General features: G+C 39.1%; 1 protein-coding gene across 1 annotated transcript in view; it reads right to left on the minus strand.

Moving 5' to 3' along the window:
• The window catches only part of Trpc5 (transient receptor potential cation channel, subfamily C, member 5), a 133,159-nt gene that overhangs the window by 20,391 nt on the left and 87,883 nt on the right, over nt 1-24,885 (minus strand). Inside the window, exons 3-6 of the mRNA XM_013025856.1 lie at nt 24,255-24,591; nt 22,353-22,492; nt 16,471-16,793; nt 7,239-7,434 (exon numbers count right to left, since the gene is read on the minus strand). Of these exons, the coding sequence (XP_012881310.1) occupies nt 7,239-7,434; nt 16,471-16,793; nt 22,353-22,492; nt 24,255-24,591 (996 nt within the window). The remainder of the gene's footprint in view (nt 1-7,238; nt 7,435-16,470; nt 16,794-22,352; nt 22,493-24,254; nt 24,592-24,885) is intronic.

Raw genomic sequence — 24,885 nt, forward strand, 5'->3', positions numbered from 1 at the left:
ACATAAGCAAAAAGAAAAAAGCCGGAAGTGGCGCTGTGGCTCAAGTGGTAGAGCACTAGCCTTGAGCTGAAGAGCTGAGGGACAGAGCCCAGGCTCAGAGTTCAGGCCCCATGACCGGACCCCCCCAAAAAAATAACTAAAGGAGAAAAAGCTAGTAGGTAGGTGTATTTGTTGAGCAAAGGGAAAGGTTTATTAGAGGACCCCTTTGCTTAGAATGCAGGAGACAGTTAGAATTCAGTCAATCAATCAAACAGAAGGGTAGATCCTGAGAATTCTGAGGGGGATGATTAGGGCTGAGCCTTGGACTTGGGCTCTAGGCAGGAAGAGAGGAGATATGATATTCGTATCACTTTGAGAACAGAAGAACTTCTCAAGAGATTGCCTTGGGCTACGTTTTTTAAAATAGCAAGTTCTGGTGAGAATGTGGAGTAAAAAGAGTTCTCTTACACTGATGTTAATATTACCATTATGGAGAATAGTAATGCAGTTCCTCAAAAAAGCAAAATAGAATTACCATGATCCACTTCTGGGTGTATGCCTAAAAGAGGTAAGTTCACAATATCTAAGATACGGAATCAGCCTAGGTTGCTCATTAGTGGACAAATAAAGTACACACACATACATATATAATTTAATGAGCAAGAAAATTAATCCTGTAAATTGCAGCAAAATGGATGGAACTGGAGGACATTATGTTAGGTGAAATAAAGCAGAAATACAAGTACCACATACTCCCTCTCATAAGTAGAAGATCTAAAAGTTTGCCCTGGAGCTGGAAGTGTAGTTCAAATGCAAGAAGATATGCTTCATAAGTGTGAGACCCCCAGTTCAAACTTTAGTATCACCAAAAATTACTTTGGTTTAAAACGTTGACCTGAATGGAAGACAATGATTGCTAGAGTTAGGAAAGGTGGGAGGGAGGTAGGGTTGATTAGTGCATGCTGCATATATATGTTAACATAGCACATTTAACCTCGTTAATGTGTACAATTTATATATGTTACTCAAAAATAAAACAGGAGAAAGAATATATCATGAGGTGTAACTGTAACCCCTCTGTACAGTATTTTTACAATAAAAAACATATATAAAAAAGAATTTACCATGAGGACATCACCTTAATTTTTGAACCTTAGTTTCCTCACCTATAAAATAAAACTACTAGTAGTACTTACCTGGTAAGGTTGTTGTCAGGATTTAATGAGACAATATGTACTGTATTGGTCCTTTGTAGTGTGTGGCACATATGTTCTCAGCTTAAAATGTTAGTTATTAATAGTTTTAATGAGATAGAAATAATTTCATTCACTGTCTCTATCTAACAAGGGCTTGTCTAAATACAAGATATTCTTATTCATTATATTCTAATTACAGATTTTCTACACCTCAGAGAAACTCTAAGTCTTTAGCTTGAACTAAAGTTTAAACTTGGAGCCAGGCAAGGGATTTGTCCAGTTAGCTCAGGGTACTGTGCCACATAGACAGCTGGGCCCAGACTAAGAATGTGGAAAGCTATAATATCAGATATCATCTACTTTCAATTTTTTTGAACAGTCCGAATGTGGACCTTTGATGCAGCTCCTATAGACATGAATCATCAACATGCTTCTCCTCCTGGCCCCAGAGTATTTCCTGTTGGGGCAAAAAGGATTTTATTTCCACTTGAAAGAAGTGCCAGGAGAATTAAAAGATGAGAAGAATAAAGGCAACTTTTCATTGCTTGTAAGCTATTTCCTTGCAAAAACTGAGACCTAACTCCCCTGCAACTACATATCTGTCTCCAAATTGGACCTGTCCTTCAAGGCTCAGGTCTACATACACTTCCGAAATCTGACTCACAATAATCCAGTGAAAAAGGAATAAATTAGTGGTACAGCAAAGAAAAGTTTTGAGTCTTTTCAAGTCTTGAAGATTTGAAATGGGATTCACAGGAGGTGGAAACACTGAGAAGCTGAACGGGTGGCAGGAGTCAACTCATAGTTGAGCAACAGCAGGTAGCCTAAGCTATCCCTACGGTAGCAAAGAAAAGGTAGTTTTCACAGAGCCCAGAGACTGGGCTCTTTGTAAGGAGCTAGAAACAAACTGGGCCACCCTGTAAAACCTGGGGCCAAGAAGGGAAGGGATGCCTTCTGATGTCTAACAGGTCTCTCCAGTGCTACTAGTACTTACTAGTGTGTTAATGATACCATTCTAGTTACGTAAGCCAGGCAAAACTCATGATCATCTTTGACTCCTGTCTTTGATCCTGTATCTGATCTTGGACCCATCCTCAAAACAGAGTGAGATCCTGACCACTTTTCTTACAGCCACCATCATAAGCATTCTCATCTATACCAGTATCAGCTCTTGTGTGGGATAGGCAGTGTTCTCATAAATGGTCCTTCTGTTTTTGACCCTATTGCTCATGAATATATTTTTGATCAGGAACGGGAATTTTATTAAAATATAAGCTAGATCATGCATCTCTTCTGCTCCAAAATCTCACATGGTTCTTTATCTCTCTCACAATAGAACTCAAAGTCCTTTTGGTGGTTTATGAGGTATTCCTATAAATATATTCAGACTGTTTAAGAAACCAGTCAGAGTGTACACCAGATGTAACACTGCAGCAGGCTTCCTGGATGCAATCTGCCATTCCAGATGTTATCCTCTACACACTGGATCATGGAGTGGTGCAGAGATGTCTCATAGGGAACAGCTGGAGCAGCAGCTATTTACTAATTGATAAGGAAATATTTCAAATATCTTCACAACTGGCATATTAATGTATAGGCACATCAATGTATAGCAGTTGCTTCTGAGTCCTGGTTAATGCAGTTTGTGAAATGCTGCCTTTTCCTCTGTGTTTTGAGATTCTGAGATTGTCCCCAGATGACTGGGGGTAGGTGGAGAGACCACCTGCCTTCTTTGGCACTTCAATGGTGTGCAACAGCTCTCCCTACCCGTGCCTGCTATTTTTGCAGTGCCAGGTTTGTTTTAGATGAATTTCTTCATTTGCATGGTCGTCTTCTGCAGTGGGAGAGTCTATTCATAATCTGAACCTCCACATGCTGCCACCCTAAGGGAGACAACTAATCCTATGTATTTGGGCTCTCCCCAAGCCATCAAACAGCCGTGGTTCAGCGAGGCACATGCTGTTTACTTATTGACAGCATTAGAGTGAACACTACGCAGCAGCCAACAAAAAACCCAAGGGCTCTCTCTCCCCGCCTCAAAGAGTTCTTTTTAACTTACTGAATGAAGCATCATCACATAACATGAGTCCCATGCTTTGTGGGTGTGTCCGAGGGAAGCAATAGGACCTAAGATATATAAACATTGGGGTACTGGCTCATTTCTCCCATCTAGTATTTTGCAATGAATGAATCTTATAAAAGCAGGATCAAGAGAAGCTACTCAATGTAACATAGGCATGCTTATCAAGAACAATACTGACAAGAAAACTGTGTTAAAAGAAGTGTGCAGATTAGGCAGCTGCTAATAAAGGAGCTTAAGAGAGCTACAAAGATAAAGGAGAGAGTAATTCATTATTCCTTGAAAACAATGGTAACATATAGCATGGCCAGCTTCACCTATTAATGCTAATGGGACAGACATGGAGTGATCCCTGCTTCACTATATCTTGAGGATAACTTTGTACATCACCCAAGTGGACTCTCCTGTGGCAGAGTAATACAAATTGCTACAGATTTCTGGAGCCAGATTACTATAGCTCTAAATCCTGTATGAATTGTTAATAAAGAGATCAATTATTCACCAGATTGATATTAGCTGGAGTTCTTGGACTCTGAACTGGAATGTACATGAACTGGATTCAGAGTGCAGTATGTTGAGTCTCTACCCAGACAGTCAGCTGTGATATTTTTTGAAGCAAAGAAATTGACCTTCAGCGGTTTCTATTTCTGCAGCCTTCTCCACATATTATTGATGTCCTTTTAAAAATTATATTCAATACTTAAGTAGAAATGTTAAAATGAAATTAAAACTTACTGGTCTTTACCACTCAAGCTTTCCAAGTATCTATGTAGTCAGATTATATTGGATCAGCATCTAACTAGTCCTATTTCCAAATGGTAAATATCATGTTCAGGAAATCTCAAAGTAGCAGGAATTCAGAACAGTTGGTGATGACCCCAGATGTATTTGATGGCATAGGTCCCACTCAAGTCATCTAATTGAATCTCCCTGCCTGAGGTGGTGGTGGGGAGGGGCTAGGTATTTTCTTCAAATGTATTCATGCTAGATATTTTCTTCAAATGTATTCATAGATGGTATAAAAACAAAACCTACCCTCCAGCAGGTAGTAACAGAAAAACTGATATTGGCCATTCCCACCCTTCTTTGAAAATGCACTGAGCTCAGTGGGATGCACTCCTTGATCCTGTGACAAGAAAATCTCTCCCTCTTCTACTATCACTGCAAAAATTGACTTCCAGATACCTAGTGAGAAAACTACCTTAGCACAAATATTTCCATTTTTGGCACAGTAGAGTGTGATACCAGCTGAGGGGGGGGGCATAAAAATGAACCCCTGAGATTCCATGCCTACTCTCACCCTCTTCTAGAGGCATGCAAGAGGTAAGCATAGATATTTTCTAAAATCTTAATCTAGTTGAGTTTGAATGGGAGAAGAAGGAAGGGAAGAAGTGAAGGAGTGAAGGAAGGAAAGAGAGACAGGGGAGGAGAGGGGAGAATGAGCAAATAAAAACAATTACATTACATTTCAAGAACTACAGATGAACAGAATCCAGAGCTAGGAAGGATGTTATAAGCCTATAAGAGGTGACAAAAATATTAACGATGGGAAATTCCAATTCATCCACTATTTTGTATGACGAATCAGAGGCCCCAGAGAGTAAGTAATCCAAGTTCTTCCCGCTATAAATGATAGAACCAAGATCGGAGTTCTTGGTTTTTAAACTATTTTTTCCACCATAGTTTTCTTCCTTTCCTGTTGCTTAAGCACCTTGGATATAAAGCATTTTAGTAGACATAACATTTCTAAAAATTCTCTCCAATGATAGTAATTATACAAATCTATCTGGGTTAGATTTGGTCACTGTGACAAAATACCTATGAAAATCAATTTATAAAGAGGAAAGATTTCTTTTTTTTTTTAAGAGGAAAGATTTCTTGCTTCTTTCTTTCTTTCTCTTTCTTTCTTTCTTCCTTTCTTCCTTCCTTCCTTCCCTTTCTCTCTCTCTCCCTTCCTTCCTTCATTCCTCTTTCCTTCCTTCCCTCCTTTTTCTCTTCCTTCCCTCCTTTCTTTCTTTCTTTCTTTCTTTTGGTTCTGGAGCATGAATACTGGGCCTGGATGCTCTCCCTGAGATTCATTTTCTCAGGCTAGCACTCTACCAGTTGAGCCACAGTACCCTTCTGTATTTTTCTGAGTAGTTTTTATTGGTGAGAAGAGTCTCACAGACTTTCTTGCCTGGGCTGGCTTACAACCTTGATCCTCAGATCTCAGCCTCCTGAGTAGCTAGGATTACAGGTGTGAACTAGGAGCACCCGCAGGAAAGGTTTATTTTGGTTTGTAATTTCAGAGGTTTCAGTCCATGGTAACTTAGTCTAATCTGTTATTTGGGGCCTGTTGTGGAGCAGTTAACTTGGTGGTAACACATGTCAGAAGAGATCTGTTCACCTCATGATATTCAGGAAACAAGGCAAAAAGGAAGGGATAAAGGTCCCGCAGTACTATTCAAGATCATGCTTCCCAAAGACATAGCTTCTTCTCACTATGCCTCAGGTTGGAGAATCAAGCTTTTAACACATGGGCCTTTGGAGATATTTCAAATCCTACTTATAGCACCACCGGTGAGAATACATTCCATTGCCATTTATAGCTAGAAAGTAATATCAAATAGATAACTCAAAACATGCCCATTGCCACACATACCCATTTCTCTTAGGTTCTTGTCTCTATTGTTTTTTGTCCTTAGCAAGCAATAGATTACAGATGTTTACTATTATCAATAGTATTTTAAAATGTAGATGATGTATCTGTACAGGGTATATACATGCCACAAACATATATGCCTATGTAGCCAATAATTTAACATTTTTCCATTTTTTCAATTAATCATGTCAATTTATGAGTATAAAGCATCTTGATCAGTGTTACCCTTAATTGTCTTCTGTAGGCTAAATGACCCCTTGATGACAAAGCGAGTCTGAGAAATAGCACATGGGAAGATTATATATGCACTACAGCAGAATTTTTCAGCAACACCTTCATCCACAGAGGGCAATGCAGTATCTTAAAATTTAACCCTACAAATTCAATGATAGCCAACTAAACTTAATGTTGGATCACAAGAATACTTTTGTCAATTTCTGGAAATGATGGACAAAGTATGAGAAAATAAGCAACCATTAGATATTTACTTTTGTATAAAATAACAGGATGGGGCAGAACTGATCCCATATCTCTTTCTACCTTCACCATTTTTAGTCTAGAGTAATAAAAGCTAAAGATTGAAAGGTACTATAATTGTTTAAAAGCCAACAATGAAAGCCAGGAATGGTGGTTCACACTTGTAATCCCAGCACTCAGGAGGAAGAGGCCAGAGAATTGCAAGTTCCAGGCCAATTCAAACTACATAATGACTTCCAGGCCTATTTGAGCTAAACAAAAAGACCCTATCTCCAAACAAAAGTCAACAATGGATTCTAAGGTCATCTCACAATGGAGTGCAATTATTTACCTATGCTTCATCAAAAGAAATAGTCTGTTATCTGAAGAAGACCATCTATATTAATGAAATTATTTCTCAGTTTGGGGAGTCGGATGTTTGTATTATTCTATGTTCTACCTGGAGATTAAGATTAGCTGAATACTGGCAATCAGTGGTGCACACCTGTAATCCTAGCTACTCAGGAGGCTAAGAACTGAGGATCATTGTTCAAAGCTAGCAAGAACAGCTGTGAGATTCTTATCTCCAATTAACCACACCTGGGAGATTAATGTAGAGCCAAATTGTGTAGCCAATTGTACTCTTATCATCATTTTTCTTTTACTAAAGCAAGAGGACAGGCTCAAAGTTTTAAAAAACATAGCAACCATGCTATGTTACTAAGGTTCAGTAGACTAAGAATCCAAGCAGAAGTGTCTTGAAAAGAAATAAGCCAATCTAACAACTGAAAAAGTGAATCTGTGCTAACTAAGGCTGATGGGTTCCATGGCATTATAACCCTTCCTGAAACCAAAGTAAGCACCTTTGTAAAGCCCCTTTACTTACAGCAATAAGCTGGTAGGAGTTGTTCATCATAGCAATCAGCATGTTCAACAGAACTACCAGGGAGATGACATTGTACGTTCCAAACATGGTAGCTCCAACAAACTCAGTGAACTCATGTCTGGCTTTCACGTTGGTGACATAGAGATTTAAAAGTCCAAATACAGACCAGAAGAGTGACTGAAGGGTTTCAAAAAGCCTGAAAGAGATAAAAGAGCTGGTTAATTACTTCTCTCAGAAGAGAAAGAAAAGAGGGCAAACATGAGGGTTTCTGTAATTTGCAACACATACACTGATGAGCTTACATTATTTTGATCTTGTCCCTAATACAACTGATAAGTAGGTTACTTTGTTTTTGTTTCTATGTCTTGTGCTTTGTTCTTCTACCTGGAATACCATCACTCTTTTCTCAACTTACACATAGCCTAAAAATTTGCAGAGCTTATTTCCAACCTCTCTTTCATTCTTCAGACCATGTGATCTACTATTTCTCTAATTATGCAGGGGCAGAAAATGCAGTGGGTAAGAATATGAAATTTGGGTTATACTGTACTGCATTGAAATCTCAGCTTTGATACTTGATAGCTGAGTGAATGTGAGGGCAAGTTACCTTTTTTCTTTCTTTTTGGTGCTGAAGATGGAACCTAGACCCTCATACATGCTAACCATGCACTCTGTCTCGGAGCTACACCCAATGCACAAGTTACCATTTATGATAGTTCTTTTTATGGCTCTCATAGGACTCAGATGTTGCTAAGCCTAAAGGGTGAGCTTGGTATCTCTTACATTAACTGTTAAATGAATATCAATATGCTTTATTAATATCATATGCATTATTATTTGAAATGTACTATATACAAGTATATTAGGCACTTTTATGTATATTATTATGTGATCCTTATAAAACTTTATTGTTCCCAATGAGGAAACTGAGATTGAATGATTTTTTTAGGGACACTCAGGTAGTAAGTGCTGAGTCAGTGTTCAAAACTAGACCTCTAATTTAGTCAATGTTAGATGGCTTTGACCATTATTGCTTACAGTTTAAGTTTTTACACTCAAAAAACGTTACTTTGCAATATTATACTTTTGGTATCAAGGGCTTCTTTTGCCTTATTTTCAGAAATCATATAGCCTTAAAATCCAGGCCACTTGTAGGAAACATAAAACAGTCATTTCCTGTGCACATAGAAGAGGTACAGAATGTACACTTTTTCAATTTGTCTGAAGTGTGTTGTTATTATCCTAGATTTTTATATGTGGTGTTGGAGATTGAAGTCTGGGTTAGGCAAGTACTGTATACTGAGCTACATGTTAACCCAGAAAAGTGTGTTGTTCTTACTAAGACCAATGTATTTTAAGATATTTCAGAATTTGTGGTTGGGTTCATCTTGGAAGGGTGTAGGAATTATTTTATTGATTGATTGCTGGTTCTGGGGCTTGAACTCAAGGCCTAGCTCTGTCCCTGAGCGTCTTTGTGCTCAAGGCTAGTACTATACCGGTTTTTTCTGAGTAGTTTATTTTCAAAAGTCTGAAAAGCCAGAACTGGTGCTGTGGCTCAATTGGTATAGCATTAGCCTTGTCTTGGAGAGTCTTTCCCCAATTGTTTTTTTAAAATCATCAGTAATATCTCAGCTCAAATGTCACTTCCTGAGAGGCCTTCCTTAGTTGCTCTAGTTAAAGTAGCTCCATCACTTATCTTCTATCCAATTATCTTGTTTAACTTTGTAGCATTTAAAATTCCTTAAAAGTGTATTATTAAGTAATTTTGCGTATATGTTTATTTTCTTTCCCAGTCCCTAGAATGTAAGATGAATGAAGATAGAGTCTAGTACACACCTATTGCATAATAGGTATTTGATAATATAGGCTAAGTAGAATAATGAACATGTGTTAACTATTAGTGAAGAAAAATTCCTTTATCACTAAAGAAAATTGCAATGGCATTGATGTTTGTAAGGTCTGTAGGCTGCCCAGTGGGATAAATTCATGTGGATGAGGCCTGTGCTCTGCCTCAACCTGATCATCACAGGCAAGTTCCATGATATTTTCACTTGTGAGATAACCAGAAGGAAGAAATATGTTTTTCTTTTTCTTTGTTTCCTTTGTGGTGCTGGAGATGAAGTCCAGGGTACCACAGGTACTAAGCCAAAGGTATTTTCTAGTTTAAAAATATTGAACTACTTTTTGCCGGTTCTATTTTATTTTTAACTGATATAATAATTGTATGAAATGGTGGGGTACAATATAAAGCTTTGATAACATGTATACACTGTGTTATCAAAACAAGGTTATAACTATATTCATCCCTAAGAACTTACCACTTCTTTGCGGGGAGGAGCAATTAAAACTCTCTTTTATTTTGGAATGTGTAGTGCATTGTACTAGTTTCCCAATGTGCCTATCCAACTGCAACATTGTGCCCATGAGCCAACCTTTTTACTTTTTTTCCAACTGTAGTATAGTACTGATTGGCTAATTTCTCTCCATCCCCTGATCCCTATCCCCTGCCTCAGTTAACCACTATTCTATTCTCTACTTCTAGAAATTGATGAAGCATTTTGAAATAATCTGTAAGATCAGTGTGTACAGGCCTTGAAAATCAGACAAGTCAGATGTATCATGGGATCTGATTTCCAAAGACTACCATTCCAGGTCAGGCAATGTGGTATGTCACGGAGCCTGGCAGAGAGCTGAAAAATAGGGAAGATATGGGGTTCAGAAACCCTGGTCCTACTAGAAGGGTTCAGTGAAGACTTGGTGGTGCCTTTTGGCTATCTGAAGTCAGGACACGTGGGAGGCCAGGAATGGTACAAACTCATAGCACAACGGCTAGATAGCAAAAGCTGATGTGGATGTGGTGCCAAAAAGCAGGAAACACAATGAATATAAAAAAAATCCAAAGCATCAGGCATTCGGTAATTATTAGCTGATTGCATGACAAAAAGTCAAATGTCATCAGCATGTTGGTAGGAGTTGGTGATTTTCTGAATGTATAATGCCACATTTCTTTATGCATTCCATCTGCAACAACTAAAATATAATGGTCAATGTCTGATGTCAAATCTACTGCTATTTGTTTCATTGATGGATTCTTGAAAAGAGAAAGTCTGGTCATTTAAAACTTGCCTCAACTGTAATGAAGAGATTCTATAGATGTAATTATAGAAGAGGGAAAAGACAAGGGTGATAGGAATGATCATTATTCAGTTTTGGTTGTTGGTAGTGAGAATGCTCTCAAAGTGTGCACAAAATTTCAGAGTTACCAGGTTACCTGGAGAAGCAGGCCTACTGAAAGCATGCTCAGAGGCTGAGCATGTAGTACACACACCTCCCAACTACATGGGAGGTACAGATCATGAGGCCCTGTTTCTAAGCCATCAGATACAATCTCATAAAACAAGCTAGGTGTTTGGCACATGCTTACGAGAAGGGGCGGGGATGTGAGACTCTATCTGAAAAGTAAAGGAAAATGATCTTTGCTGGGTGCCAGTTGCTCATGCCTATAATCCTAGCTACTAAGGAAGCTAAGAGTTGAGGATTGTGGTTCGAAACCAGCCAGGGCAGGCAAGTCCATGACACTCTTATCTCCAATTAACCACCAAAAACCAGGACGTGGAGCTGTGGCTCAAGTTGTACAGCACCAGCCTTGAGCTGAAGAGCTCAGGGACAGCCCCCAAGCCCAGAGTTCAAGTTCTATGATCAACAAGAAACAAAGAAAGTATCTGTAGGAAGTCTTCTGGATTCCAGATACTGTTGAGTTCACAGGAAAAAGGCTACTCTACCTGAGGGGCATTACTTGATCTATAATAAAATCATCATAGGGATGGAAAGACTTGTTTACCAAACAGTAGAAATCTAATACCAAATGAATATATATATATATATTAAATTTTAAAAGAAATTATTTTGGAGATGACTACCAGCTCATTTTTATTTATCAGTGAGTAAACATATGGAAATTGCTAGCTCCAGTAGGTGCACAGATAGCAGACACAAGGATTCTGAAGACTTATAGAAGGCTTGTAGAAGAGTTATTTATTAAATGTATGGAAGACAAATCTATACCAGCTGCATAAGGCACCATCCATAAGTAGATCCCAAAGCTAAGGGAAACACAAAGCAAAGATGGGAATTGCAGTCCTTTGGATATTTGCTGAAAATCTCATCTTTGCTAAAAGCTTCCCATAGTTGAGGCCCTGAGTTCAAACCTCAGTATTGGCAAAAAGAAACACATGTCAGATGTGTATACATTTTTGTGTATTTCGAGTCTTCATATGTATCATTTTTATAGCTGCTCAAACAATCTACCCAACAAAATCAAACTTGTCTGACAGTTTTACCAATGCTTTCAATGAGAATCAATGGCATGTGTCATAGATTTTTGCCTGACACCTAACCTGGAGAGATGCATAATAATTGGAAGACAGGGTCAAGATGAAAGAATTTAATAGCTTAAAGCAATGAGCTGGAACGAATAAGTTGGAATATAATAAGGATCCATGTTCAGCTTTACTCTCAGGCCAAATGTCCAAGTACAGAATGACAGAGATCAGAGAAAGGCTGAAAATTTTTACTGAAAGCAAGCTCAAAGTGTATCAACAGAGTGACAGGGCTGGGGAGATAATGTCAGTCATCCTAGATGGAAAGATGCCGAAGCAAATTGTCTACAAATAAAGAACTGTTCCAGGCCCATTCACATAGTCTCACATGGCTTGCATGTTAACTGGTAAAGGTGAGTTAGGTGAAGAGATGAAGCAATGTTAATTTCCTGGTTGTGATATTCTACTATACTTGCAAAAGATGTTACAACTGGTAATATCAGGTAGCGTTTACAAGTTTATCTTTGTATTATTATTTTTTTTCTCCCTCAGGGCTTCATTGTTACTTGGCTTGCTTGCTCAAAACTGGCATTCTACCACTTGGGACATGCATCTAGCCTGGCTTTTTGCTGGTTATTTTGGAGAGGGAGTCTAGCAGATTTTTCTGCCTGAACTGGCTTTGAACAATGATCCTCAACATTTCAGCCTCCTGAGTAGCTAGGATTATCGGCATGAGCCACTGACACCTGGCTGTTTCTTACAATCAGGTGTAAATCTATCATCTCTATGAAAAAGCTAAGGATGCTGGGCACTGGTGGCTTACACATATAATCTGAGATCTGAGGATTGTGGTTCAAAGCCATCCTGGGCAGGAAAGTCTGTGAGAGCCTTATATCTAATTAACCAGGGAAAAAACCAGAAGTGGAGCTGTGGCTCAAATGGTAGAGCATTAGCCTTGAGCACAAAAGCTCAGTGACAACAACCATGCCCTGAATTTAAGCCTTATTACCTGCACAGAGAGAGAGAGAGAGAGAGAGAGAGAGAGAGAGGCAGAGAGAGAGAGAGAGAGAGAGAGAGAAACTAATAAAAAGGCAAAGTTGTTACTGGTCTTCATACTTTCACAAAGTAATTCAGTAGACATTTTGATCACCTTTATTCTTTAGGCCCATCTATAGTAGTGAAAAGTTGACTAAGATGGGAATCTAGTTTGGAGAGACACACACAAAAGCGATTAAAACACGAGGCATGTATTGTAAAGAGACATGTGTTTAGACTTTAGAGCCAGTAACACTGACAGGAACTGAAAGGCTGGGGAAGAGGTTCCCATGCTAGCTACATGGGGATGGGCATTCTAGGCAAAGAGAGTGTGCCTTTTACACTAACTTGTAGGACAGAGATGCTTTCCCATAGCTGGAGAACTGAGGATGCTGACTATAGAAGAGAGAACTGAAAGGATGAAAAGGCCTGGGCCAGATTTCTAAGGCCCTGTATGTTATTGTAAAGAGGCCAAATTTCTAGTGAAGACTCAAATACAGTGGTAGGCATGAAAGCAGGAAATGACAGAATGAGATTGGTATTTGTAACGAAACTTCCACACAGAGTTTGGAGATTGCTCAGAAGGGAGATAAGACTGGAGGCAAGGAAGCTGGTGAGGGGTTGTTGTAGTAATAAAGAGATGATTTAGGCCTGAATCAAAACAGTGGTGTGTGTGTGTGTGTGTGTGTGTGTGTGTGTGTGTGTATGTGCACACACATGCACAGCATGCATATGTTCATATCCACTCACATCCATGTATGTTCAATGTACCCCCAATAGATTTAAGAACTATTTATGAAATTGAATGGTTAGGCTTGAATGATACACTGGATGTTTCACGAGGAAAAAGCAAAGAGTTCCTGTATGATTCCTTGGATTCTGGCTAGTGTTATTTCTAGAGATGAAGAATGAAAGGGGAAATAGGTTGGGGATGAAGAGATGGAGATAAAGAATTACTTGTAGACATTTTGTGTTTAAAGGACCTGTGGAACAGTGAGGTATGTTCAATGGGCATCTGGAGATGAGGGCCTAGACCTCTGGAGAGATAGGCAGAACTGGAAGTTAGCATCTTTCCCCTTTACCCTCATTGCTGTCACCCGTTCTGTGCTCTGAGAATGATAGTCCCTTCCCTTTCTCTGCAGCAGATGAAAGCCAGATACTCAGCAGGGAATACTGAGCTCAAATCAAAATATTGCCATGTGCTTGTCAGCAAGGACAAAGCGTTCCCTTCGAAGCTTGTGTCAGGGATAAAGAACATTCCCCATTTTTATGTAGTAGAGCCCAATTAGATCTCTGGAGAATCATAAGGAAAAAATTGACAATGATCAGGTGTATAAACTTTTCATCAGATATATAAACAATCTTACTTTCCTATTCACTAAAACTGAATCTTTCTGATAGTCTGGCTGAGCAAGATATATTTTGAAAAGTATTAAAATTGTGTGAGTTGAAGCATTTAGATGAAAACATAAATCTGAGTCAGGCCTCAGTGCAGAGGAAAAACAACAGATAAGAGGGAAAATTGATGTAATAGTACTGCTGATTTGGCTCCCATATGACAGTGCTTCTCCATAACTGACACCCCAAGATATAATTGTATAAAACAAGTTTCCATTTTTCCAATTTTCCCTGCTGGGCAAGTGAAGGGAGCAAAACGTCAGTTGGTATCAGGGCTGTTAATAATCACCATGAACTTTCAAGGAGGCCTTTCATAAATATTCCCAGCAGAGTTTACATGAAAAGACGGCCTCCTGGAAGGCACCTTGAATTCAGGTGGTCAAGCCTGTTGAATGCTTGGATGGGAACAAAAGCAATCTCTTGGTGCTCCAACCACTACAAAAGTGCTCTTTATACTGAAAAGAAGTTGACCGAGTTCTGTTTCCAGGGATATGCAGGAGAGGGAACAGTTGTGTTGAAGCACTAGCAAGGTGGCAAGCTACCATTCTCCCCTCCTGGTTGGCTTAACAAAACAGCAGTATCCCTTGGCCAATTCATTTTGATTCTTTTCTCCTATCCCATGTGTTTGGTTTCCCATCTAAGATTTCTCAGTTCTAGGAGGAGATGCAACTATGGCCTTGTGGATGGAGAGGGGAGTCTTAAAATGGACAGTGGAGTGAGACAACAGTTTGAAATTCAGTTCATGGGAGCATCGTCCTGCAGAAATCATTGAATGATAACAAGTGAAAGAATGTCTCTAGCCCATATATCTGGAAAGACTTCTCCCTTTGTCACAGATTCATGATGGAAGGACACTGAGAAGTTCTGTACGTGAACTCCTTTTAAACTGCATCTGGACACTTCTATTTTCATGTCTATTAACATGCCACCCAACTGTGTATTTTTGAAAGCTGTGTTAGGAAATATTCCTGGAGATAAATGAGATGGATAGTAGCAATGATTTCTCCCTAACAGTGATACATTTGGTCAAGTAGAAATCTCTTTGTTCCTGGCCCTTTTTGTTTTTCTTAGACAGGTTCTTACTATGTAGCCCAGGATGGTCTTGAATTTTCTATGTAGCCCACACTGTTTTTGAACTTGTTATCTGCCGGACTCAGCTTCCCAAGTTCTGGAATTATAGAAGCACCCATAATGCTTGTCAAGGCTTTTGTCATTTAACATTTTTCTAAAATGTCTGAGTCCACTGGACTGACTTCTAGAGTTAAAGGATGCTATACGTAAAATAAGGCAGCCAGACAAATACAGCAGGATCTCACCTTGAGAATAAAGTAGGGGGGTAGAGAATGGAGAAAGGCTGGTAAACAGATAAAAGTTATACTTGGATAGTAACAAGAGGATCTGTTGTTCTGTTGCACAGAAAGAGAACTATAGATAATGACAATGTACTCTGTATTTCAAATTGCCTAGATAAATGCTTGAGAAGATAAAGACACTAATGTGGTTACTACACAGTGTATGTACACATGAATTAAAACTTCACATTGTCCTCTGCCAAATTATACAATTATTATGCATAAGATTATTTTTCAAAAAAGCAAAAAGGAAAAATGCTGATTCTTAGTTTTGTGACTAAAAACCTTGCATAAGTAAAATGATTAGTAGTATTCTTAAGTGTCAATGGAGATGGACAAAGTAGATACCACTGGGTCCAGCTTAATTCCCTGATTTGTGCTTACTTTTTCTCTTGGCAATTTCCTCTAACATAGTTGATTAGAAAATAAAAGACCTTTGAAAAGTTTGAAGGTCCCAAATAAATTTGTCTTGACAGTAGTGAGAACAGATACAGAGATTTTTTTTTCAATCAAAGGCAGTGGAATCTTAGTTTGTATTTTTTATCCCAAGTGGGAGCAGGAGACCTTTTCAGTCAGTGCTTGGTAGGCTCCTGGCCTGGCTGAATCCTTTCATTAATCCTTCTATTATTTTCGCCTTCATCTTGCTGCACTTCTAGCATAGTTCTGCTAAAGGAAGGGAGTACATTAAGATATTTTTACATCCTTCCTTACTTTGGGTTTAATTCAAATTATTGAAGTTAGCATTGGTAAGTCACCTGTTCTGAGGAATAGCCTTGTTATTTCATTTCTTTGGTGACTGCTATGTTTTTGAGTGAAGAATTATCTACCCTACCAATATTAAGTCTTTTTAAACAAGTAAAATGTTATAAACACAGTTCACAATGAACTCTTGCTAGTTATGTCTCTGGGAGTCTGCACATATTTCTTTTTCTGTCCTTTGTCCCCAAACGTTTCTTTCTCTCCTAGTCCACTGTAGTAAGAGAAGGAAATGCCTTCCTCTACTTCAGTCTTTGAGTGGATCCACAGTAAGTTTTGCCTATAGCCAGGAATGCAGTGATGAACCTTGGTGCTTAAAATAGGACAAAAAAATAAAAGGCAAGACAAAAGCGAGAGGCTAAGGAGTCTTACGTGGAGAAGGCATTGTTCTGTTTCTCACACCGGATCCCTTTGCAGTTGTTAGGTTCATCGATAGCTCTGGTCTCATAATAAAAGTAAAGCTGGTTCAGTCCATTCGCAAAAGCCAGTAGTACCAGACAGTAGATAAAGAGGAATTTGAGTATATCAAGCAGCATGCGTCCCAAAGAGATCTGTAGAGGCCCTAAGTGGGAATTGGCTGTGAACAAGGATATGAGACGCAAGGAACTCAAAATGTTGGATATGGCGAAGAGTGCCTCTGCAATCAAAGTTGGGTGCCACATTTCCCATTCCTCCCTTGGACGAGAACCATTATACTGGAAAAAAAAACAACAAGCATATGACATGAGAAGTATAGAAAACAATGTAAAACATTCCCCCCATTTCTACCCCTTCATATTCAAATAAGGCCACCATAACACACATCAAACACTCATTTATACAAGATAATGACATGACATTGTTTTCTTTTGATCTATTCAATCAGTACTATGATCTTCCTCCTAATCCCATCCAATTATATACCCAGCATATATATATATATATATATATATATATATATATATCAGCATAAATCTCATAGCAATCATCTGAAGTAGCCACTTATCAATAGAAATTTTTGAACTTGTTTTACCAGATTATTTTTTTGGTCAGTCCTGGGGCTTGAACTCTGGGCCTGGGCGCTATCCCTCAGCTCTTCAGCTCAAGGCTAGCGCTCTACCACTTGAGCTACAGCACCACTTCCGGTTTTCTGGTGGTTTATTGGAGATAAGAGTTTCACGGACTTTCCTGCCTGGGCTGGCTTTGAACTGCAATCCTCAGATCTCAGCCTCCTGAGTAGTTAGGATTACAGGCATGAGCCACTGGTGCCCAGCTGGTCTACCAGATTTCTTAGGGAATGTTGCTGAAATAGAGCCAATGGTGTGCCCAAGTTAGGAGAGAGATCACTTTGCTTCCTAGTGAAATTTCAAATCAGATCTGTGTTTTGGTTCCCCCATTAGGTCTGAGCTCCATAGTAACTGCCCGTACTCAAGGACAAAAGTAGATGCAGCCTTGATAGTATGCAGTGTTTGTCCTTTCTCCCTGCTAACTTTGTTTTGGGTCTTGGAGAGCTTCCTTGGGGAGCTATTCTTCTGAATTTTTAGCAGTTTGTAATGCATTCTAACATTATTGAGAGTGGCATTCCAACCTTCCAGGTATTGAATTTAGTACTTCTCTACACAAAAGCATATGGATGTATTTTACTGGTTCTTTGACAACTCTACAAGTTAGAATCTCCCTCTAATCCAAATGAAAAGCCAGAGGACTGAAGGCGAGAAGCATGCAAGATTTTACAGAGTTGTTTGCCCATTTGTTAGCCTTATCCCAGGCCCCCAGCTTCTGGAATGTGGGGAATAGTGTCCTGGAAAGATGATGCCATTGGGAGAATTGAGGTCCAATTTGGGAACTGTCAGTTAAAATGGCCTGCATTTTTCACAAGTAGGACAATGCCTACTCCTACTCTCTTCTCATGTTTATTATTCTGCATCCATATGCAAGACACTATGTACACCATTAGAGGAGGTGTTAGGGAAATACAAGGGATTACTTGCTTCTTTTTCCAGGACACAAGTAGAATTCCCCCCCCCCCCCAGGGATTCAATCTGAATCCACCATTGCTTTAAACTTTCAGCTAAATGTCACATTTTCTCAAGATTAAATATAAACAACTTTCCTGAGATAGTGCATTGGGCCTAATTATATTGTTAACATATCTAAAATGTGCTTCTTTTCCAGCAAGCAAGAAAACTAGTGTTGGTAAAATCACTTGTATATATCCAATATACTTTATTGTCAAAGGAATTGGGGAAATTGTGCCACAATATGCGCTTGTTTCAGATGGAGTTTCAGGTGGCCAAATTTCTTATTGCTATATTTCCTTTCCAGGAGAGAGAGGGGGGGTGGAGAGAGGGACGGGGAGAGAGAGAGAAAAAAAAGACACAGGCAGAGAGAAAAAGAGAAAGAGGTCACTGTATCATTATGAGATGGTTGGCAGTTAAAGCCTGTTTTACAGATGGAGAAATTGAAAACCAGAGGCAATGACCTGCTAAAGCTCTCACAGTAAAAATGGTGACAGAGCCAGAACTAAGTCTAGTACTATTTTATTAAGTGTCACTTACATGACAGTTGATCTCACAAAATGGATGTTAGATGGGCCTATAAAGGTTTTGAGGTCTATGTAAAGTTGGAGAGTATTTACTGATAACAAAACAGACACACACACACACACACACACACACACACACACACACACACACACACGGATATATTTCTTTTTTGCTGGCCTTGGGACTTGAAGGGCCTTGGCACTGTCCCTGAGCCTTTGTTCTCTAGGCTAGCAACGATGGAGAGTCTTTGCTGATAGCAAAATATACACATACATACACACTCACACACAAACACACGTTTCTTTTTTTTGCTAGCCTTGGGACTTGAACTCAGGGCTTGGGCACTGTCCTTAGCCTTTTTTCTCCAGGCTAGCACTTTACCACTTGAGCCACAGCTCCGCTTTCAGCATTATTTTTTGGTAGTTAATTGGAGATAAGGACTTTATGAGCTTTCTTACCTGACCTAGGTTCAAACAGCAATTCTCAGATCTCAGCCTCCTGAGTTGCTAGAGTTACAGGCCTGAGCCACTAGCACCCAGCTAGAGTTATATACTTTCATACAGAAAATAGTCAACTGGAACAGGTCTAGCTTATAATTTGTGGGTTTTCCATCTCCCCACATACAAGTGTAACTATAGGGAATTCTTCTACTCATGGATTAGTCAACATGGATTTGTAGACTACAAAGAAATATGAAATATTATTCTCATGGCAAATTTATATTTTGCACATATCCTCTGGAGAAGTTGTATGTCTTGCTTAGCATGTGAGTGCAGGAAATTAACTTGGAGCCATCTATCTTAGAGATCAGCAAAGTTTTTCTGTCAATGGCCAGATAATGCTTTTGTTTGCATTTGTGTGCTATATATTCCCTGTTGACACTACTGAGTTCTTCCTTTATAGTATGAAAGCAGCCATTGATAATAGGTAAACAAATGGAGTAGCAGTAAGCCAATTTGGTCCACAGAACTGAGTTTGCTGACCCCTTACACAACTGTGTTTTCTAAGTCTTATGGTTCAAAGACACTATGGGAGCATCTGTTGCTCAATGCATGAGCAAAAGAAGAACCCTAGAAGACTCATTCCACAAGCCAAACTTAGTCCTTTGGGCTCTTATATTAAAATTCCATGTATGTTTGCTTGAAGACATTGTTCCGTGCAAATTAAAAGCTTGAACACCATTATTCTCATCTAATTTGCTTGTTTATTAGAGGCAGAATTAAAGCTCAGAGAGGTAGAGGGCTTGGCTGTGGTAATCCACCACATAAATATCAGAATGGGGATAAAATTTATATCTGCAGACATTTAGGTTTGTGATACTAAAAAGCCAATGATCTCTCTCTCTCTCTCTCTCTCTCTCTCTCTCTCTTAGATGCTTTGAGACAGGACACAGCTTGAAATTGGCTTTACAGTCCCTACAAAGGGACCGTGAATTGAGTTGTACTAACCTAAAAGCAAAATCTGAAGACAGTTCAGTCTAAGGTGAGAACCCAGTGGTAATAAAGACCTGGATGTGGAGATTGTATTTGTAGCCAGATAAAAGTCGAAAAAATGATCATAGGTCATTTTGCTATCCACTGTTTATATCTAAAATAGTCTATGTATCTACAAGGGAGATGCTGGAAGACTCATCTAAGTGGTGCCATCTGAGAAGACAAAAGGTGATTTTTTTTTAAATTTATAAGATGATCTGGGGATAGGTCAACCTATGTGCACGTATTCTTTTTGAACACTTGAATGTGTGTCTTTTGGTTCTTCTTATTTTAGACTATGTGAAGTATATGTTGCTAATGATTTTTTTCTCTAATAAAGGATGTTCTTTATGTATAACTCATGCCTTGACAGTTCTAATGCAACAGTGGTTGGTTTGGTCTGCTTAGGGAAGGTCATCCCAGACTGATAATGCCTCTGTGGATGAGAGGATCAGAAGACCTAGCCCATTTCCAAGTTCTCATTACAATTTTGATTTCTTCATATACCATGTCTTCTTTAAGTCATGCATTATAAGAGGAGGTGTTCATTAGCTTAGTAAAGTGTCGGGGGAGGTGTGTAGCTCTTTAGAAGCCCCACCAGTGAAGTTGGACAAATTACGTGATTAGCTAATGTTGAGCATTTATAGAAATAGTTTTCATTCCACCAAATGCAAGTCCTTTCTCCATAATTTATTCTAAACATTCCTATCTAAACAAAACCTAGAAATTTCTATATGGATAATTCATGGTTTCACCACTGTATCTATACAACTTCTAAAGGATGCATTTTTCCAATTTTTCTCATCAGTTTTTCTTTTAAGGAAGTTGTTAATATGTGTTAAATGATCACCACATGTATAAGGCATACTCTTGGGTTCCTTTCAAAAATGTTTCTTGAATGAATTCAATATTCATACTCTACTAACTCCCAAGGTCTTAAAATTTATGCAATATGCATATTAGAGATACAAAAATAAACTAAGTTATTGGAGATTTGGGGGACAGCCATATTGCCATTCTAAAAGTCCTTGACATGGAATTTAGTGCCAAAATGAATCTTGACTAGACAGTCTTGGAATCTGAATTATCAACCATTCCTCATGATGGAAAAGTTCAACTCAGGGTAGAAGAAGCATGACCATCATCCCATTACTGAGGAAGTGCCAAACATAAACTCAAAGCCTGTGATGAATCAAAGGTGTGGGACATGAAGCTATTCTTATAAGAATTCAGGCTTCACCTTAAATGGGGAATGTATCAAAGTGGTGTGTGTGTGTGTGTGTGTGTGTGTGTGTGTGTGTGTGTGTGTGTGTGTGTGTGTGATCATGTCTCGATTGAGAAGTATAAGTTGGGTGATACTCAAAAAGCTGCAATTATCCTGTTAGTGCAAGTGCTAAAGGAAGCAAGGCTACTAACGGTCTTTGTAGCCTGTAGTGAAGTTTCTGGGGTTCTGCTATCTTTCATATGAAGAATAGTAGAGGGAAATATGAATATTTAGCTTTGAGAATCAATGACTCAGCGGGTAAGGGAGAGATGACTTCATGCCCGGAAGCACAATTATGGAGAAGGAACATCCTTGTTCTGTATGACCCCACAGGGAAGAAAGATTGCCAATGGATGTGGCATGGGGAGAATAATATTAGACAAATATAAATTACTTCTGTGACAAGCTTTAAAGAGACTTTAGGAGATTGTGAATTTACTGAATTTTCTATCACTGCCCTGTGCAAGCATAAATGAATGATCTTGGCAAGAAGACTAGAGGAAATTTAAGCACTGACAGCAGAAGACCCTTTACCCTGGGTGTCTAAGAAGTTAATGATTCATTTAAAAACTGTTCCATTTTCTTTGCTTAGGCAGCCACTGCCTACAAACCATGGAACCAAGCTGTGTTTATGTGGTACTTTCTCACACACACAGAACTGTCCCCATGATTTTTCCCCTAAATTTTATTTTACTTTTCCTTCTTTGGTGCTGGTCCTGGGGTTTGAGCTCATTTTTTTTTGCTCAAGACTAGTGTTCTATCACATGAGTCACAGCTCCTCTTCCATCTTGTTGATGGTTAATAGGAGATAAGAGTCTCATGGACCTTCCTGCCCAGACTGGCTTCAAACCATTATCCTCAAATTTCAGTCTCTTGAATAGCTAGGATTACAGGCATAAGCAACCAGCACCCAGCTTAAAAGTTTATTCTCTCAATCAAAAATATTAATAAGCAAATAACCACTCAGGAAAAATGATAGCCATTCCAGTTTACCTTGACATAGGCCACAATCTTCAAGGAAATCGTTGCCAGGTAGAGGGAATTCATTGCAAAATCCATCAAGTTCCACCAGTCATGGATGTATTCAGTAAATCCACCATCCCACATTTCCTTAATCTCCCCCCAAATGAAACCTGAAGAATAAAGGCAAAAAGTTTATATCTATATATTGTGGTTCTAGTCTTCCTAGAAACCTTGTACCAAGTAAATGAAGGTGAATCAGTGAATAGATTTGCATCAGTAAAGTGAAATCCAAAGACCTAGCAGCTCTCCTTCTTTCCTACATTAACTGTCAATTTTGAACGTATCATACATTGTAGGCTTTTCCTGGTGATGTCCATATGTTACATGGTTCTGGGTTCTACCATTCTTTTTTTTTGTCTGTCATGGGGCCTGAACTCTGGGCCTGAGTGCTGTCCCTCAGCTCTTCAGCTCAAGGTTAACGCTCTACCACTTGACCCTTAGCACCACTTCTGGCTTTTTCTGCTTATATGATGCTGAGGAATCGAACCCAGGGCCTCATGCACTCAAGGCAAGCACTCTACCACTGAGCCACCTTCCCAGCCCCTCTGTTACCATTTTTAACTATAGTTGCTAGAATATCGTTTGCCCTTTGGTCCAACTGTGTGTGTTTGAATTTACAGGAATATGAGCTCAGGACTCATTGTTCCACATGGCTTTCTTGTTTCAACATCTTAAGCCACACTTCCAGCTTTTTGCTGATTACTTGGTAGTTTAGTTTCCAATTAGTTAATTGGAACAAATTGTTGAAGACTTTTCTGCACAAGTTGGGTCTGAAAACCACAAACCTTCCAGGTCTCAACCTTCTGAATACTAGGATTACAGGTGGGAGACACCAGCATGAAGCATTATGTCTTTTTTAAAAAAGGTTTGTGATTCTACATTGTTTCCAATTTGGAGGTACAGATTAGATCAATATTACCCTCAGTCACTATGTTCTAATAGATACTGAAAAGAAAACATCCCATCATTTTTTAGAAGAGCAAGATGTCCCTGAACCATATTACTAGATATTGGGGCCGAATCTAGGCAGTAAGTCCTCAAATAATTTACGACCCTCTTTTCTTCTTTTTCCTCTCATTGTCTGGGGGTTTTGTGTAATTTTTCCTGATGAAATAGATGTTTCAGTAAAAGGCTATAGCTGTGGTCAAAGACATCACTTCTCAGACTTGAAAGTGCTTATGAATCAACTGGGGATCATTTAACATTCAGCTCTGGGGTGAGGCTTGTCTCACAAGCTCCCAGTTAATACTGAGAGTGCTGGTTTGGAGACCATAATTTGAGTATAAGTTGACCATAATTAGATGTCAGCTATATTCGGAGAGTACAATGCCATTAATTTTAATCTCTGGAGATTACTGTAGATCTGTTTTTAACATGATGTGTATGAATTTCCCAAATTTTCTGTTTGCCTGTGGAATCAGTATCCAAATAGGTTGTGCATCCTGAACAAGTGCTAAGATTCTGTAGAGTAGCCATGATAGAGCAACGCAATCCATTTATTTCCTGGTTTATGGAAGGAGGCTTTGAATTGACTAACCAGTACTTGCCTTGATTATCTTAGCTTGCCCTGCCTGAAGCTTGTCCTGACCTATTGTTGGCTTTTCCCTCAGAAATAAGTGAAAACCACTTCTTGCCCTAGAAGATGTGAAATTAGCAGAGACAAGGTCTGAGCAATCTCATGATAGACCATGCAATATTGAATGATCAGGACTTATCACAAAAGGAACTATATTTCTAAAACTTCCAACGAAGTTCTATTTCCTTACACAGTGTAAAGGTGCCCTAAGTCAGGGACTGATTGCCCATTCTAGCATTTTCTTTAGACAGATCTAGAAAGCAGTTTATCCATTGTTTCTGGAGTATTTCACTTACCTAGAACCCAAGGCAGTATCATCCATTCTACAACAGTTGGCGGAGGTCCTTGCACATGGAGGTCTGTCCTGACGATGTGTTGAGAAGCCAGGAGAAGCATGAAGAGGAAGGTCAAATAGGATGCTGTGTGGCAGATGAACTTGATAAAAGGTTTCTTGATGAACAGCCCAAGGTTGCTCCTGGGTGAGATTAGATAGGCGATAGATAGCATAGGAAACAGGAACCCAATGGTCATGCAGGTCAGAAGTTTGACTACCCAGTGTTTACGCCGCCATCCAGGGAAGCCATCATACCACAGGGTGGCAAGTAACTGTTGGCAATTGGGCTGAGCAACAAACTGGAGGAAAAAGAGAACAAGTTATATTATTAGGATGTTCAAGAGGAGGTCACAGTATCACTCCAGCAAGGGGCTGCGTGGCTGATCCCACTAGAAATTTATTTTCCATGTTCTCATAAATAGATTTAAACCAGAGACAGCTTTACATGTTAAGAAGCTAGATTTTTTAAAATTTTTATTTATTTTTTATTGTGAAAATACTGTACAGAGGGATTACAATTACATGGGCAAGGTAATGAGTACATTTCTTATCAAGCATTGTAGCCTCCTCCTTTGTTTCCCCTTCCCATCCCT

The sequence above is a fragment of the Dipodomys ordii genome, unplaced genomic scaffold, assembly GCF_000151885.1.
Source record: "Dipodomys ordii isolate 6190 unplaced genomic scaffold, Dord_2.0 Scaffold88, whole genome shotgun sequence".
NCBI classification, from domain to species: domain Eukaryota; kingdom Metazoa; phylum Chordata; class Mammalia; order Rodentia; family Heteromyidae; genus Dipodomys; species Dipodomys ordii.